This window comes from Sapajus apella, unplaced genomic scaffold (genome assembly GCF_009761245.1).
Source record: "Sapajus apella isolate SASKATOON/1434 unplaced genomic scaffold, GSC_monkey_1.0 scaffold13, whole genome shotgun sequence".
Taxonomy (NCBI): domain Eukaryota; kingdom Metazoa; phylum Chordata; class Mammalia; order Primates; family Cebidae; genus Sapajus; species Sapajus apella.
In genome coordinates this window covers 1,606,043-1,618,417 of record NW_022436953.1, presented here as the reverse complement: position 1 = coordinate 1,618,417, position 12,375 = coordinate 1,606,043, and the positions used below count along the sequence as shown (strand labels likewise).

The 12,375-nt window shown below is 49.4% G+C and overlaps 1 protein-coding gene across 4 annotated transcripts in view; it reads left to right on the top strand.

Moving 5' to 3' along the window:
- CRTAC1 (cartilage acidic protein 1) overlaps window positions 1–12,375 on the top strand; it is a 161,842-nt gene that overhangs the window by 80,646 nt on the left and 68,821 nt on the right. For all 4 annotated transcript variants that reach the window (XM_032281221.1, XM_032281224.1, XM_032281223.1 and 1 more), the window contains exon 3: window positions 10,317–10,513. In XM_032281221.1, coding sequence (XP_032137112.1) covers window positions 10,317–10,513 — 197 coding nt within the window. The remainder of the gene's footprint in view (window positions 1–10,316; window positions 10,514–12,375) is intronic.

Below are 12,375 nucleotides of genomic sequence, written 5' to 3'. Positions count from 1 at the left end.
TTGATTCTCTTCCTTGGCCAATCCTTCATGCATACCAGACAATGCTCTCCAAAACAGTGTTTCAACATAACAGTACACCCTGCACGGAACCCTTCAGTGGCCCCCTATTCCCTAGCAAGTATAATCTTTATCTGTTTCCTAATTATTATTTTATTTATTTATTTTTAGAGATGGGGTCTCTCTATGTTGTGCAGGCTGATTTCAAACTCCTGGTCTCAAGTGGTTCTCCTGCCTTGGCTTCCCAAAGTGTTGAGATTACAGCCATGAGCCACCATACCTGGCCCAGAACATATAAAGCCTTAGTTTCATGCCACATATTCCACAATCTTAGTTGCCCAGTACACCAAGACCATGCTTCTGTCTTTAAGTTTCCCCAACTAAACACCCTTTACCAACAAACTGGATCTGTCCACCTCATTCTTTTATTTCTCAGCTCCTTTAACATTCAGGGAATGCTTTGCATATACAGCCCTTTCATGGAACATGTACTTTTCCAATTTTCTTTCCACTATTTTTCACTTCTAACACACACTTCTATGTTGTCCAGCTAGTCTACCCCCACTCCCTAAACATATTTTTCTGTTTCTTGCTCACACCATTTCTTTCATAAATGCCTGACCCATATGTCCCTTATTAAAATCCTATACATCCTTCAAGTTCCAGATCAAACAAACCTTTATTAAGACTTTTACCCCAGCAACTTTTACCCCTCTGCCCTCTGAAAGCTTGGGATTGGGACCACTCCTTATTTGCTATACTAGACTGGAGACTCTGAGCAGAGAATTACATCATATGCCATGTGTGTCCATCACAGCACCTCACAGTGTCCCTGCCTAGAAATAGGATCCCAGAAGGCTGCAATGAAGTCAATGACAGACTTATCTTTCTACTCTTAAAGAAAAGTGAAGCATTCATTGGCTCCTTGCCCCCACTATTCTGTCCCTAAATTGGCTTACCTCCTCAACGGAAAGAGAGGCAAAGACCAACAGCTTTTTAGCTAGAAGCTTCTGGGCAGTTATAACATGAAGGAAAGAAAGTTGGAATAGATACTTAAAGTGTTTTGTGACCAAGCAGTTAGTGATTTGCCTGAATCCACAGCGAGTGGGTGAGCTCTGGCCAGACTCTGGGATCCACTTGCTGGTCTCATCGCTGCCAACTCTTAGTGTCCTCCTGCCTCTCTGGAGCCCAGCTCTGTGCTTGGAACACAGGGCTTGAGGATGAGATGGGAGGTCAAGAACCAGACCCATTTCCAGAACCTAATGACTCATTATTCTACTTTCTGGGTTTACCTCTTTCTGGGGCTTCTGGAGGGGAATGGGGCCCTTGAGATGTGTCTGGAGGACATGGTAAATTGGTGGTGCCAGGGAAGCATTCACTGTCTTCCATCAGGAGTCCCTGGTAGGTTTGTCTCCAGAATGTGCAGTCCCAGATGAGTCACTGTCATCTAGAACCACATCCGCCATCCTTCCTGGCACTTCTCTTCCTGCATATAGGTGGATCCCAAGATGCCACTTTCACTGACCTTGCTACTAGTTGAAAGCTGCCAACCGCAGGCTCCCAGCTCTTGCCTTTGGGGATGGACAGATGACCCACCCTGAGCCAATCAGAGCTCTTTTGGGGGGTTTTTCACATGCAAATTGAGGAGAGAATATACCTTCTCCTCTGGTACTGAAGCTGAGATGTGAGTCTAGGAGGGCTGCAGTAGTTGAAGCCTTAGGAAGGAGGATCGTGTGAGAGGATGAGGTCCATAAGCAGAGAAAGGAATTAGAAGGAAGGAAAAGGAAGTGCTAACCACAACCTGGTTCCAGTCGTCCCAGAAGCCTAGCACCCTTGCTGTTCCTGCAGTTTGGATAACTAACCCAATACATTCCTCAACTAGTTCACTTGCAACCAAAGAATCCTAATTAATGCAGCCTCTGTCTATCACCTGAATCTCTTCCTTGACAGTTTATTGAATTCCTGACTCCCTGTCTTCCTCTTTCCTAGAAACATGCATTGAGGAATGGAGTTAGGGTCTTTGTCATCATCAGCAAACATGACTGAGCACTTGCTCTTTCCTGGCACTGGCCGAGGTATGGTGGGGGATTGAGCTGCATAGGATAGTCCCTGCCTTCTGTGTGCTTCTGTGCTCATGAAAATATAAGAAATTCCAAGGGCATTCACCACATGCTGAGCACAGATCATTTTAAGAACAAGGTATAAATCAATCAGTCTTCATGGAGTTTTTCAGAACACACAGACACTCACCACTGCAGATTATTCTGACCATTTGGTGCCAACCATCCCTTTCCTGAAAAACCAACTGACCCCCAAGGACAAAAGGTTTTTCTCTTTTTTCTTAAAGTTACCTTCTTCAATAGAGCACTCTATTTGTGGAATCTTCTCCACTCTGGCCAGCTCCTAAATCAGGATCAAATCTGATTTTGTTATTGTTATTTTTCCAACCTTACCCAATTTATTCCCTCATGGAACCCCATTCCAGATTTCTTATCATGCCCAGAACCTTCCCATTACCAAAGCCTCCATACTTTTAAACTAATATATGGCCTCTGAATATGTCCAATTCCAGGATACAATCTGTGAATCTCCTGTTTGAATGTCTTCCCGTATGTTTTCTGGTCATATTTAACTTAAATGGCTTTCAAAGAATAAAATGTGTAGAAAGGGACAAAAAAAGAGCATTACACACATTTCCAAAGAAATGATCTATTCCAAAGAGTGTGCATTCAAAATGGGAAACGTTTAGATATGGTTAGAAAGAAGAAAGAGAAGTAGGAGTAGAAAAACAGGAGTTTCTGGTATCCCTGTATTTCTTATTACCCTTCCACCCTGGGGTTCTGCAAAGACCTTTCGATATCCTAAGATCCAAGTACCAACACAACTGGTCCAGGTCTCCCTTAGGGAGACCTGTCTACTGTGAATTCAAATAGCTGTCCTAGAGAATTCTACTGATTTATGAATAATCCTTTTTCCTACTTGCCAGGGATAAATTTCTTCTCTCCTTAGGTCTGAGATGATAGGTCATCATTATCTACTTTCTTTTCCAAAAACATAGGGGCTTAAAAATTTTATTATTTTTCAGAATTCTGCCAATCAGGAATTTGGAAAGAGCTCAATTGGGTGGTTCTTCTGCTCTATGTGACATTAGCTGGTGTCACTCACTCGGCTGCATTCAGCTGTCGGTGGGCTAGGCTGGAATTTCTGAGAAGTCCTTGCTCATGTATCAGATACCTCGGTGCTCTTTCACATGGCCTCTCCATGGGGCTAGCTTCAATTTCAGAGCATTGTGGTCTCAAGGCCGTCAAATAACTGGCTTCCTCCAGAGACAAAGTGGCAGCTGCTAGGCCCCTTACAGGCTAGGATCAGAACTGCCCCAGCATCACTTCCACTGTATTCTGCCAATCAAGGCCAACCACAAAGCCAGCCCAAATTCAAGGGGAGGAGAAATAGACTCCTCACCTTGATGAGTGGAGTAACACATGCATACATGGCTCCATGTGGCTACACTTCTATATGGGTAGGTGTTTTTATCTCTGTATCTATGTTTACATAAAAGGTTTTAGGTATGATCTGATATCATTTTCTCTCTACTTATTGGCTTCATTTTCCTTTTTCATATATTTCCTCATTTCCATTTTTGTATATTCCATGTGTCTCTGTCTTGCACTCTTTGTGTATTCATACATCTGTCTCTTCTTTCTGACCTGTTTCTCTATCTTGACTACACTACTGAATAGATATATTCTCTTCACTTTTTTTGGAGACAGGGTCTTGCTCTATTGGCCAGGCTGGAGTGCAGTGGCATCATCACAGCTCACCACAGTCTCAACTTCCTGTACTCAAGCAGTCCTCCCACCTCAGCCTCCTGAGTGACTAGGACTACAGGAATGCATCACCATACCCGGATAAATTTTTTATATTATTTTTTTGTAGAGACAGGTCTCACTATGTTGTCCAGGCTGGTCTCAACCTCCCGGGCTCAAGGGATCCTCCCACTTTGGCCTTCTAAAGTGCTGGATTACAGGCATAAGCTACCATGCCCAGTCTTTTTTTCACTTTTTAATGGAAAAAAAGTTTTAATGAAAACAAGTTCTCTGTTCTTAATTTTCAAATAGCATAGTTTCTGTATCTTTCAAATCTAAAAAATGTTTCTATTTATATAAAACGAAATGTCATATGTAAATTACTTAGCACAGTATCTGGTATATAGTAGGTGCTCACATCCTTCTATCTGGCTTCCCCTTATGTGACTCCCTAAGTGATTTTTTTCACATAGGTCAACAAGTCTAAACAGAAAAGAAGTTGGTCTTCCATACCTATAGCATTTGTTGTTTTCTCTCCTCCTTATCCAGGACACCAATTCTGGGTGCTGAAAGCTCTTTTTCATGACTATGTTTGCACATATATTAATATTTTGGGAATTTATGAAAATGTAGACTCAAAGACTCAACAAGAGATTGGTGGCATGATCAACCTTTTGTTCAGCACTTTGTACCTTCCATGGACTTTGTCTCTTCCATTTGCTCTGCAGTGTTCTACTGAGTGTTCACTATGTGCTGCATGATGGGGAGACAGGAGTGAACAAAACAGACACAGTCCCTGACCTCAGGAAGCTTATAGTTTACTGGAAGAGACAAGCAGTAAATAAGTGAAGAAACAGGAATAGGTGCTGGATGCAGGGAATACCAGTGAGGGAGATCTCTCTGAGGAGTCTTTGAGGAGGAGATCAAGGGATGAGAAGGAGCTTGCTGTAGGACCAAACAGGTGAGAAGTGGTTGGAGAGTGTTCTGGGTGGTGGGAGAATTCTGCAAGAGGTTGCTGGGCTGGGAAATGCCTGCCAGAATTCGAGGAGCTGGAAGGAGGCCAGTGAGGTGGGGGAGCAGACCATGCAGGCTCCGAGGTCAGGAGTGACCACAGGTCTGGGTTTCACTCCCACACAATGAGAAGCTGCTAAAGGGGATGGCGTAAATTAGCTATGATCTGTTTTATACAGTAGGAAAGATGACTGTGGCTACAGTGTGGGGGAATTAAATTAGGGGAGGGTCAAGTGAGGAAACAGAAGGAAGTCTGTCCAGAGATGGTGGCAGCGGAGGAGGAAAGAAGAGAAAGGATTTGTGAAACATGTTTGGAGGTAGGAACGACAGGATGGGCCAATGAATGAGAGGCGAAGACAAAGGGGAGGGAGAGCCAAGGTTGACCAGGTTCCTGGCCTTAGCACTTGGGTGCTCCTTTGTGGGAGGGAGGGGTGGAACGGTCAGTAGCTCCATGTTGAACATGTTCTATTGGAGGTGGCAGTGGGACGTACAAGGGGTGATGTCAGGTAGCCAGTCAGAAATATGCGTCTCACCTGGGACCAGGGATTTGGATTGGAGGTATAAATTTGTAATTGCCTGTCGAGGGAATGAACATTATCCCCTAGTGAAAGGGGAGAGAAAGAAGAGAAGGCCCAGGACCTGGCCTGGGAACTCCAACATTAAAAGGGAAGGGAGAGGAAGAGGTAGTTACAGTGGGAAAGGAGAGGAAGCCAGAGAGAGGGAGCAGGAAAACCAGAGGAGGGCGGCCTTCTCGAGCCTGGAAGGGAGAGTGCTTTCAGAACACAGCAGTGGGGCAAGGGCAGGGAGAGCAGCAACTGTACCAAATACAGCTGAGAGGCCTAGGGGCATGAGGACAGAAAAGGGCACCCCTAGACAGGGCCTTGTAAAAACCACTGATGACAGTAGCAGGAAAAGCTGTGGCAGAATTGGGGTAGGAAGGTAGATGAGGGTGGGGCAAGCAGGCAGTGGGAAAGTGGAGAGAGAAGTTTGGTTTTACATGGGAATAAAAAATCCACCTGCAGAGGATGCGCCACTGAGGGCGGGATGTTGGGCATGAGAAACGCTGGAGTGTGTTTGGAAATATCAACACAATCACCCGAGAGTGAGAGATTGTGCCCCGGGTTTGTTGTTTTTGTAAGTAATGATAAGAACTTCTGATCGCGTAAGTCTTCACAGTTTACCAAGTGTTGTCACACACACTCTGGCACCTCATCCTCACAGCCATCCTGAGAGGTATACACCAGCCCCCGGTCCCAGATGCAGAAGCTGAAGCTTAGAGGAACCGAGGGGACAAGCTCGGGGTCAGAGCCAGGAGGGGGCAGGGCTGGGACCCCACCCCCAGGCTGCTCTTGGCAAACCCCAGGCCCCTGCCCTCCGAGCAGCAGTGCTGTCCCAGTGAACTGGCACAAAACGGGATGGCCCTCACAGCACGGGTCGATCGTGCCCTTGATGGCATCTCTCAAGCAGATTTTACAGTTGCCACCGAGCCCATCACCCCTGCCTGCTGGCCCGTCCTTTTGTATTAAGAAGCCATAGCTCCTCCGAAAACATGGAAGCATGCCCCACTTCCTGTCTCCATTTAACTGAGCTTCGAAGCCTCCTGAATTTCTAGAAGTGCCCAAAAGTCTGACAAGTGTCAGAGAGAGAAAGTGTGTAAGCCAATGTAGCTCACACCCAGCTTTCCAGGCATGTCAGCATGGGGACTGTCAGCAGAGTGACAGCGGACAAGTCATCTAACCTCTGAACTTCAGTCTCCACATCTGTGAAATGGAGGTGTTACTAAGACCCATGTCCTAGGATCATTGTGAGGATAGAATGAGACAGTGGGTACAAAGCACTTAGCATAACACTGGCCATGCGGTGGCTGCTCTGCTAATGCTACAGCAAATGCAGAGATGCATCCACTCCACATGCTTCTGAGCTCAAGAAGCACATGTTTTAATGAGAAAAGTGATGTTGGAACACAAACAATTCTGGCCTCACAGGAATAAACGAGGTGCAAAATGCTGTGGGTTTCCAGAGAAAAGAAGGTCACATCCAGCAGGGGCAGTCCAGGCAGGCTTCGTGGGAGGATGGGAAGATGGGGAGAGCATTCCCCGTGGAAGGGGACCGCTGCAGCTGAGCAAAACCACAGGAGCTGGAAAGAGCAGAGCACATTCAGGGGATGGTGAGGAAGCAAACAGGAGCATCAGCCCCAAGAAGAAGAGGGGGAGGGAAGAAGGCTGGTTTTCCTGGTTTTCTTGGGGGATTGTCAGAGGCTTTGAATGTCGGTCTGGCAGACTCGGCAGAGAGCAGCCTGGGTGAAAGGAGGGAGTGGCAACTCCATGCATTGCCCTGACCTTGCACCATGGGATGCCAAGAAGCCAACCTAGGAGCTGTTGGTCTCCCTTTGTGTCCGTCATCCTGGGAGGCAGTGGGGGCTGGGGGAGATGAGGGCCAGAGCGTCAGGACGCATCCCAGGCCACCATGTATGTTTGGGGAAGCCTCTGTAGCGTGTGCTCACTCTGTAACAGATCAAAGAATTTGACCCCGCAACCTCACCCTGGAGCTAACGCCCCAAAACTCTTTAAAGAAGAGAGAGCCAGGGCCAACTGCCTTTCTGGGGTTACTACCATGGTGCAGAGACCTGGTGTGTACCCCAGCTGCCCCAGATTCAAGGCAGAAGGACTGGACTCCAATATGTGAGGAGGCCATGATCTGGGGAGCTGGCTTCAGCAGGTGGTGAACACATTCTAGGAGACCCAAGGGGCAGGGGTATAGAGGAGAGGTGTCAGTGCTGGGCTTACATGGTGGCTCCTCAGTCAGCCTGGGGCAGGGAGCACCTGCTCTGATCATCTCATAAGGTTAGTGAGACTCATGGACCCACAGAGTTTCCAGGCCGGGGGCTTTTAAACTCTGGCTCTGGAATCCCTTGTTCAGACAACATATTGTGGAATGTGATGCATAAAACAAAGTGCATTAACACGGAGATGCTCTAGTTGAACGGAGCGGAGGCCCCCAGGCTGCCTTTCACCACACACTTCGTGACTCTCAGATTTCGTCCAACTCTTGCATTTCACAGAAGAGAAATGCAGAGCCTGGAGAAAACTGACCTGCCCAAGGCCGCCAACCTCATCTCTGGCAGAGCTAGGACCTTTCAGAAGCAAATGAGCCCAAGGATGAGAAAGTGCTTTGTAAAGTGTGAAGAGCTACAGAAATGTAAGACTGCCATAATCTTCACCATCTATATCTCCGTGAAGGTCTCAGGCATGTCTCAGGGGCACTACTTTGTGGGAGGCAGCCAGGGGAATTAATGAACAGGCCTGAGAGTGTTGGCATCATGGGCAGTATGGGAAGAACATGGGGTTTGGACCCTGAAGATACAGAGGCCTAGAGCTGCCACTAACAAGTTGTGTCACCTTGGACCTCACTTCATTCTCCTTTTCTGGAAAAATGCTTTGCCTGCCTTCCTTCTGAGATGACAGAGGGCTCAAGTGGAACTGCATGTGAGGGTGCTTTCAGCAAGGCCGAGAACCCCACAGTCATCTGACGAGGTGCAGTAGTGATGGAAAAGGGGAAAACCCCAAGGCTTGCAAGACTCGTGTTCGGCACTCACAGGCACTTCCTGTCCCCGAGCACTGGCGCCAGCTGCCGACAGTGCTGGAACCCATGTGCCTGTCTCCCCTGCCTAGACACATCTCCATAGGTCATGCCTCGCCCTGGACATGCCATCCTCAGACACTCTGCCAAGGTTTCTAAGGCGCGACCTTCCATCACCGGGTGCTGACTCAGCCCCCAGAGAGCTCCATCTTTCCTTTCACACCCTGTGGGTGCCAGAAGGCACCCAGCCAGCTGCTCAGCGTCCCCCGAATGTCGCTGGCTTCTGCATCTTGGGATGATGCAGAGGGCCAGACTGGATCTGTTTCAGGAAAGAAAGATGTGATTTCTCTCAAAGACCTTGAAGAGCTCTTTCTGCCCTCCCTGGGTGACCCCCAGGAAAGCCTCTGCATTTCCTTTGGGATGTGCACACTCAGGTTGAAACATAGGAAGAGGTGAGGGACCCCGTGGATGGGGTCTGTTGCATTCCTTGGGAGAACCTGGCAAGCTGGTGCTCCCGGGGGGCGGGAGGAGGCCTCAGCCCTTGGTGGCTGTGCTGCCTCGGGGTGAACCTGGGCTCACCAACTTGCTGCAGGGCCCTTGTTTTCTCCAGACGGGAGGGTGATGCGAAGAAATTGACCGTGGGACACCTGAGCTTTTATGATTTAGACATGAGCTCTGAGCTTTCATTCATTCAATCAGCCAACAAACACTTATTGAGCACCTATTGTATGCTAGGCATGGTTCTAAGCACTGGGGAACAAAACAAATGAGAAGTTCTGCCTTCATGGAGCTGACATTCTAGTAGGACCAGAGAAGGAAGAGAATTCCATATTCCAGTGAGAATATGGAATTGTCAGCAGGTGGTCAGAGCTGTGGGACGAGAGGGTTAGTGAGAGAGAGCAGGGTAGTGGTGCAGCGGTGGTGGTAATTTTGGGAGCATGGACAGGCAGGGCCTCACTGAGAAGGAACAGGGGAGCAAGGGCTTAAAAGAGGTGAAGGAGGAAGCCAGCAGTGTGGATGTCTGGAGGAACAGCATCCTGGACAGAGATCGGCAGGTGCAAAGTCCTGGAGGCAGGAACATACCTGGGGCTTCAGTGCAGCGAGAAGGGGGTTGCGGGTGGAGGACAGTGAGACAGAGGGGAGATGAGTAGTGATGCCTTTTAGCCTTTTGTCTTGAGCTCTTAGAAACAGATCCAGTAGGTCTAATAACTTTAGACGTGTTAATGTTCTCCCATCTGAGATGCTAATTTCACCTTACTGTTTAAGTGGTGGGACTTTGCTGGGAGAGTTGTTCAAACTGCAGCAACAAAGTCTCCTGCTCCTCCAGGGCTCTTTCACACAGGGACTCAGGACTCGGGATAGCAGAAAGGGCCTTGGTTCAACTCCCAGCACCTGACACCTCCTAGGCTGTGTTACCTTGCAAAGGGCATTCAGCCTCTCTGAGCCTCAAGTTCCCTAATGAACCTCATCAGTTGCCTCATCTGTAAAAATGGGCTAATAACACAGGCTTTCCATCCCTACCTCTCTTGATGGTTAAATTTAAATTAATGAGATCATAAATGTGAAAATGCCTTTTGCATTGAATGGGCAAGATGAGCGTCAGGGAGCTCTTTGTTTTCATCAGTGAAGCCTGTGGGAAGGGGCCGTCTGCGGCTCCCACTCCCCTCCACCACTCTGCCTCTTATATGGTGTCGCACACGGCCTCCGCTGACTCTCACTGCGCCTGGCCACACTCTGACTCAGGGACACTCATCCAACACTCACGGGTCTCTGAGGCAAAGCTGGCCGGGTTCCCCGGAACATTCTGGGTCTGACTTGCCCCGCGGCGTGTCCGGGTGGACTCCCAGCCCATTGCTGTGGTTGGATGGGACTGGGTGCACCCAGCGGCTCCTCCCCAGCGCCCCCTCCTGGTTCCTCCTCCAGGTACAATGGCCCCAACCTGGTTCTGAAGTACGACCGGGCTCAGAAGCGGCTGGTGAACATCGCAGTCGACGAGCGCAGCTCACCCTACTATGCCCTGCGGGACCGGCAGGGTAATGCCATTGGGGTCACAGCCTGCGACATCGACGGTGATGGCCGGGAGGAAATCTACTTCCTCAACACCAATAACGCCTTCTCTGGTAAGGGCCGGGTCTCAGGCCTCTTCCTGCTTCCTATCTTCTCCCTCCCAGCACCAACTCGGGGAAGGCCATGGGAACGCTAGCCCTTTCTCAGGCAACTGTCACCAACCCCCTAGACACTGCGCCCTGCTGCCTTCAGGACCTGCCTGGGTCCCAGAAGGACTCCTTCTCTTGCGCATGAGCCAGTGGGTCTCATCTCGTGAACCACAGGACAGAGTGAGCAGCGACCGAGGCTCTCCCTCAGAGTCCCCACCACTGCCTCCTAGTGTGAGCCCTCCTGACCCCTCCCCTCCTCTCCAGCCCCACCGCCCTGCCCTGGCTCAAGCATGCATCACTCTCACTGGGTTATGCCAGGACCAGAAGACGCCCCTAGAATTGGCCTCCATGCTGGCTGTAAGGGACCTTTCTAAAATGTTCTGAAATCCTTCAAGTACCCCCCACCACTCTCAGCCAAGCTTATTTGTTCATTCCCCAAATTCTTGCCAAGCACCTACGCTATGCCAGCCTAGAGGTGCTGGGGATACAACCGTGAGGAAGACAGGCCTTGAGTTCATGGAGCCTTTTCTGGCAGGAGCTTCTCTAACAGAAGTGTGCATCTGAGTCCCCTAGAGGTCTTGTGCAAATGCAGACCGACTCAGCAGGTCTGAGTGGGACCTGAGACCCTGCACTTCTGACCCGCTCCCAGGCTATGATGACGATGCCTCTGAGTCACGGGCCACACTTTGAGTAACAAGGTCCTGCATGCTGGGGAATGGATGAGGGAAATTGATGCCCAGAAGGCTAAATGACAATGACAATAATAACAGTTAATAATAGGTAGCACCTATTGTGTGTCAGGCCCTGATCTAAGCATTTCCATTAATTATCTCATCTAGGCCTCACACACGTCAATTAATAGGTACTGGTAAATGCCACTGTACAATTGAGGAAACTGAGGCACAAAGAGGTTACCTGACTTGCCCAAGCTTGTAAGTCGCAGGATTCAAGCCCAGGGATCTGACTCCAGACACTTCCTCTTAATCAAGATGCTCTACGGCTTTCCTCAACCCTGTGTCCTCGCGGCCTCATGGAAAGCCTGGCTCGTGGTGGCTGCTCATCTCACGATGTGAGGGCTGAGCCCTTGTGGCAGCCCCCAAATCAAGGTGGTTTCCCACCCCTGATGCTCACACTGCCTTAGGCTCAGCTCTCAGGATCTCAACCCAGGCCTGTGGGGTTGTAACATCTCTGTGAAAGTCCCAGGCCACAGTGTCTCCTGGGGGGGATGTAGGGACCTGGGTCCTTGTGGGGCCAGGTTGAACATGCAGTGGGCCCCTCCAGATGGCAGCCCACTTTAGGTCAGCTTTGGATGAAATCCTGTGGTTCAGACTTGAGCAGTCATCATCCTGGACCTCCCGACCTCCTGGAGGCCGGTGACTACCTGGCTGTGAGGATCACCCTCCTTGTGCCCCACCCCTACCCTGGCATATACACACCGCCTTTCCCCTGAGCCATGACATTAGCCTTACTGGTTGTTGAGCCCAAGCCGAGATCCAGCCCCTAGACTGCCCCTGATGTTGAGCCCTACAGTTGCATGAATGGGAGAGGAAGAGGTTGGGGCTCATGCCAGGGGCTGGGGCAGGCAGTGCTTCCTGGCTGGCATCCAACCTTGTGCAGCCAAGAAACGATGAACCACAGCCCCAAGTGGTGTTTTATGGGTTTTCATCTCATCTTGCCACCAAGTGAGGCCTGAGAGATAGTGATTATCCCTACACAAATATCAGGGCATGATTATGCAGCTGGATTTACTGCCCTCTCTCCAGCCAAGCCAAGATTGGATTAGGACACAATTAATTGATGGGCAGATCAACTCTTTAATGTGGGAC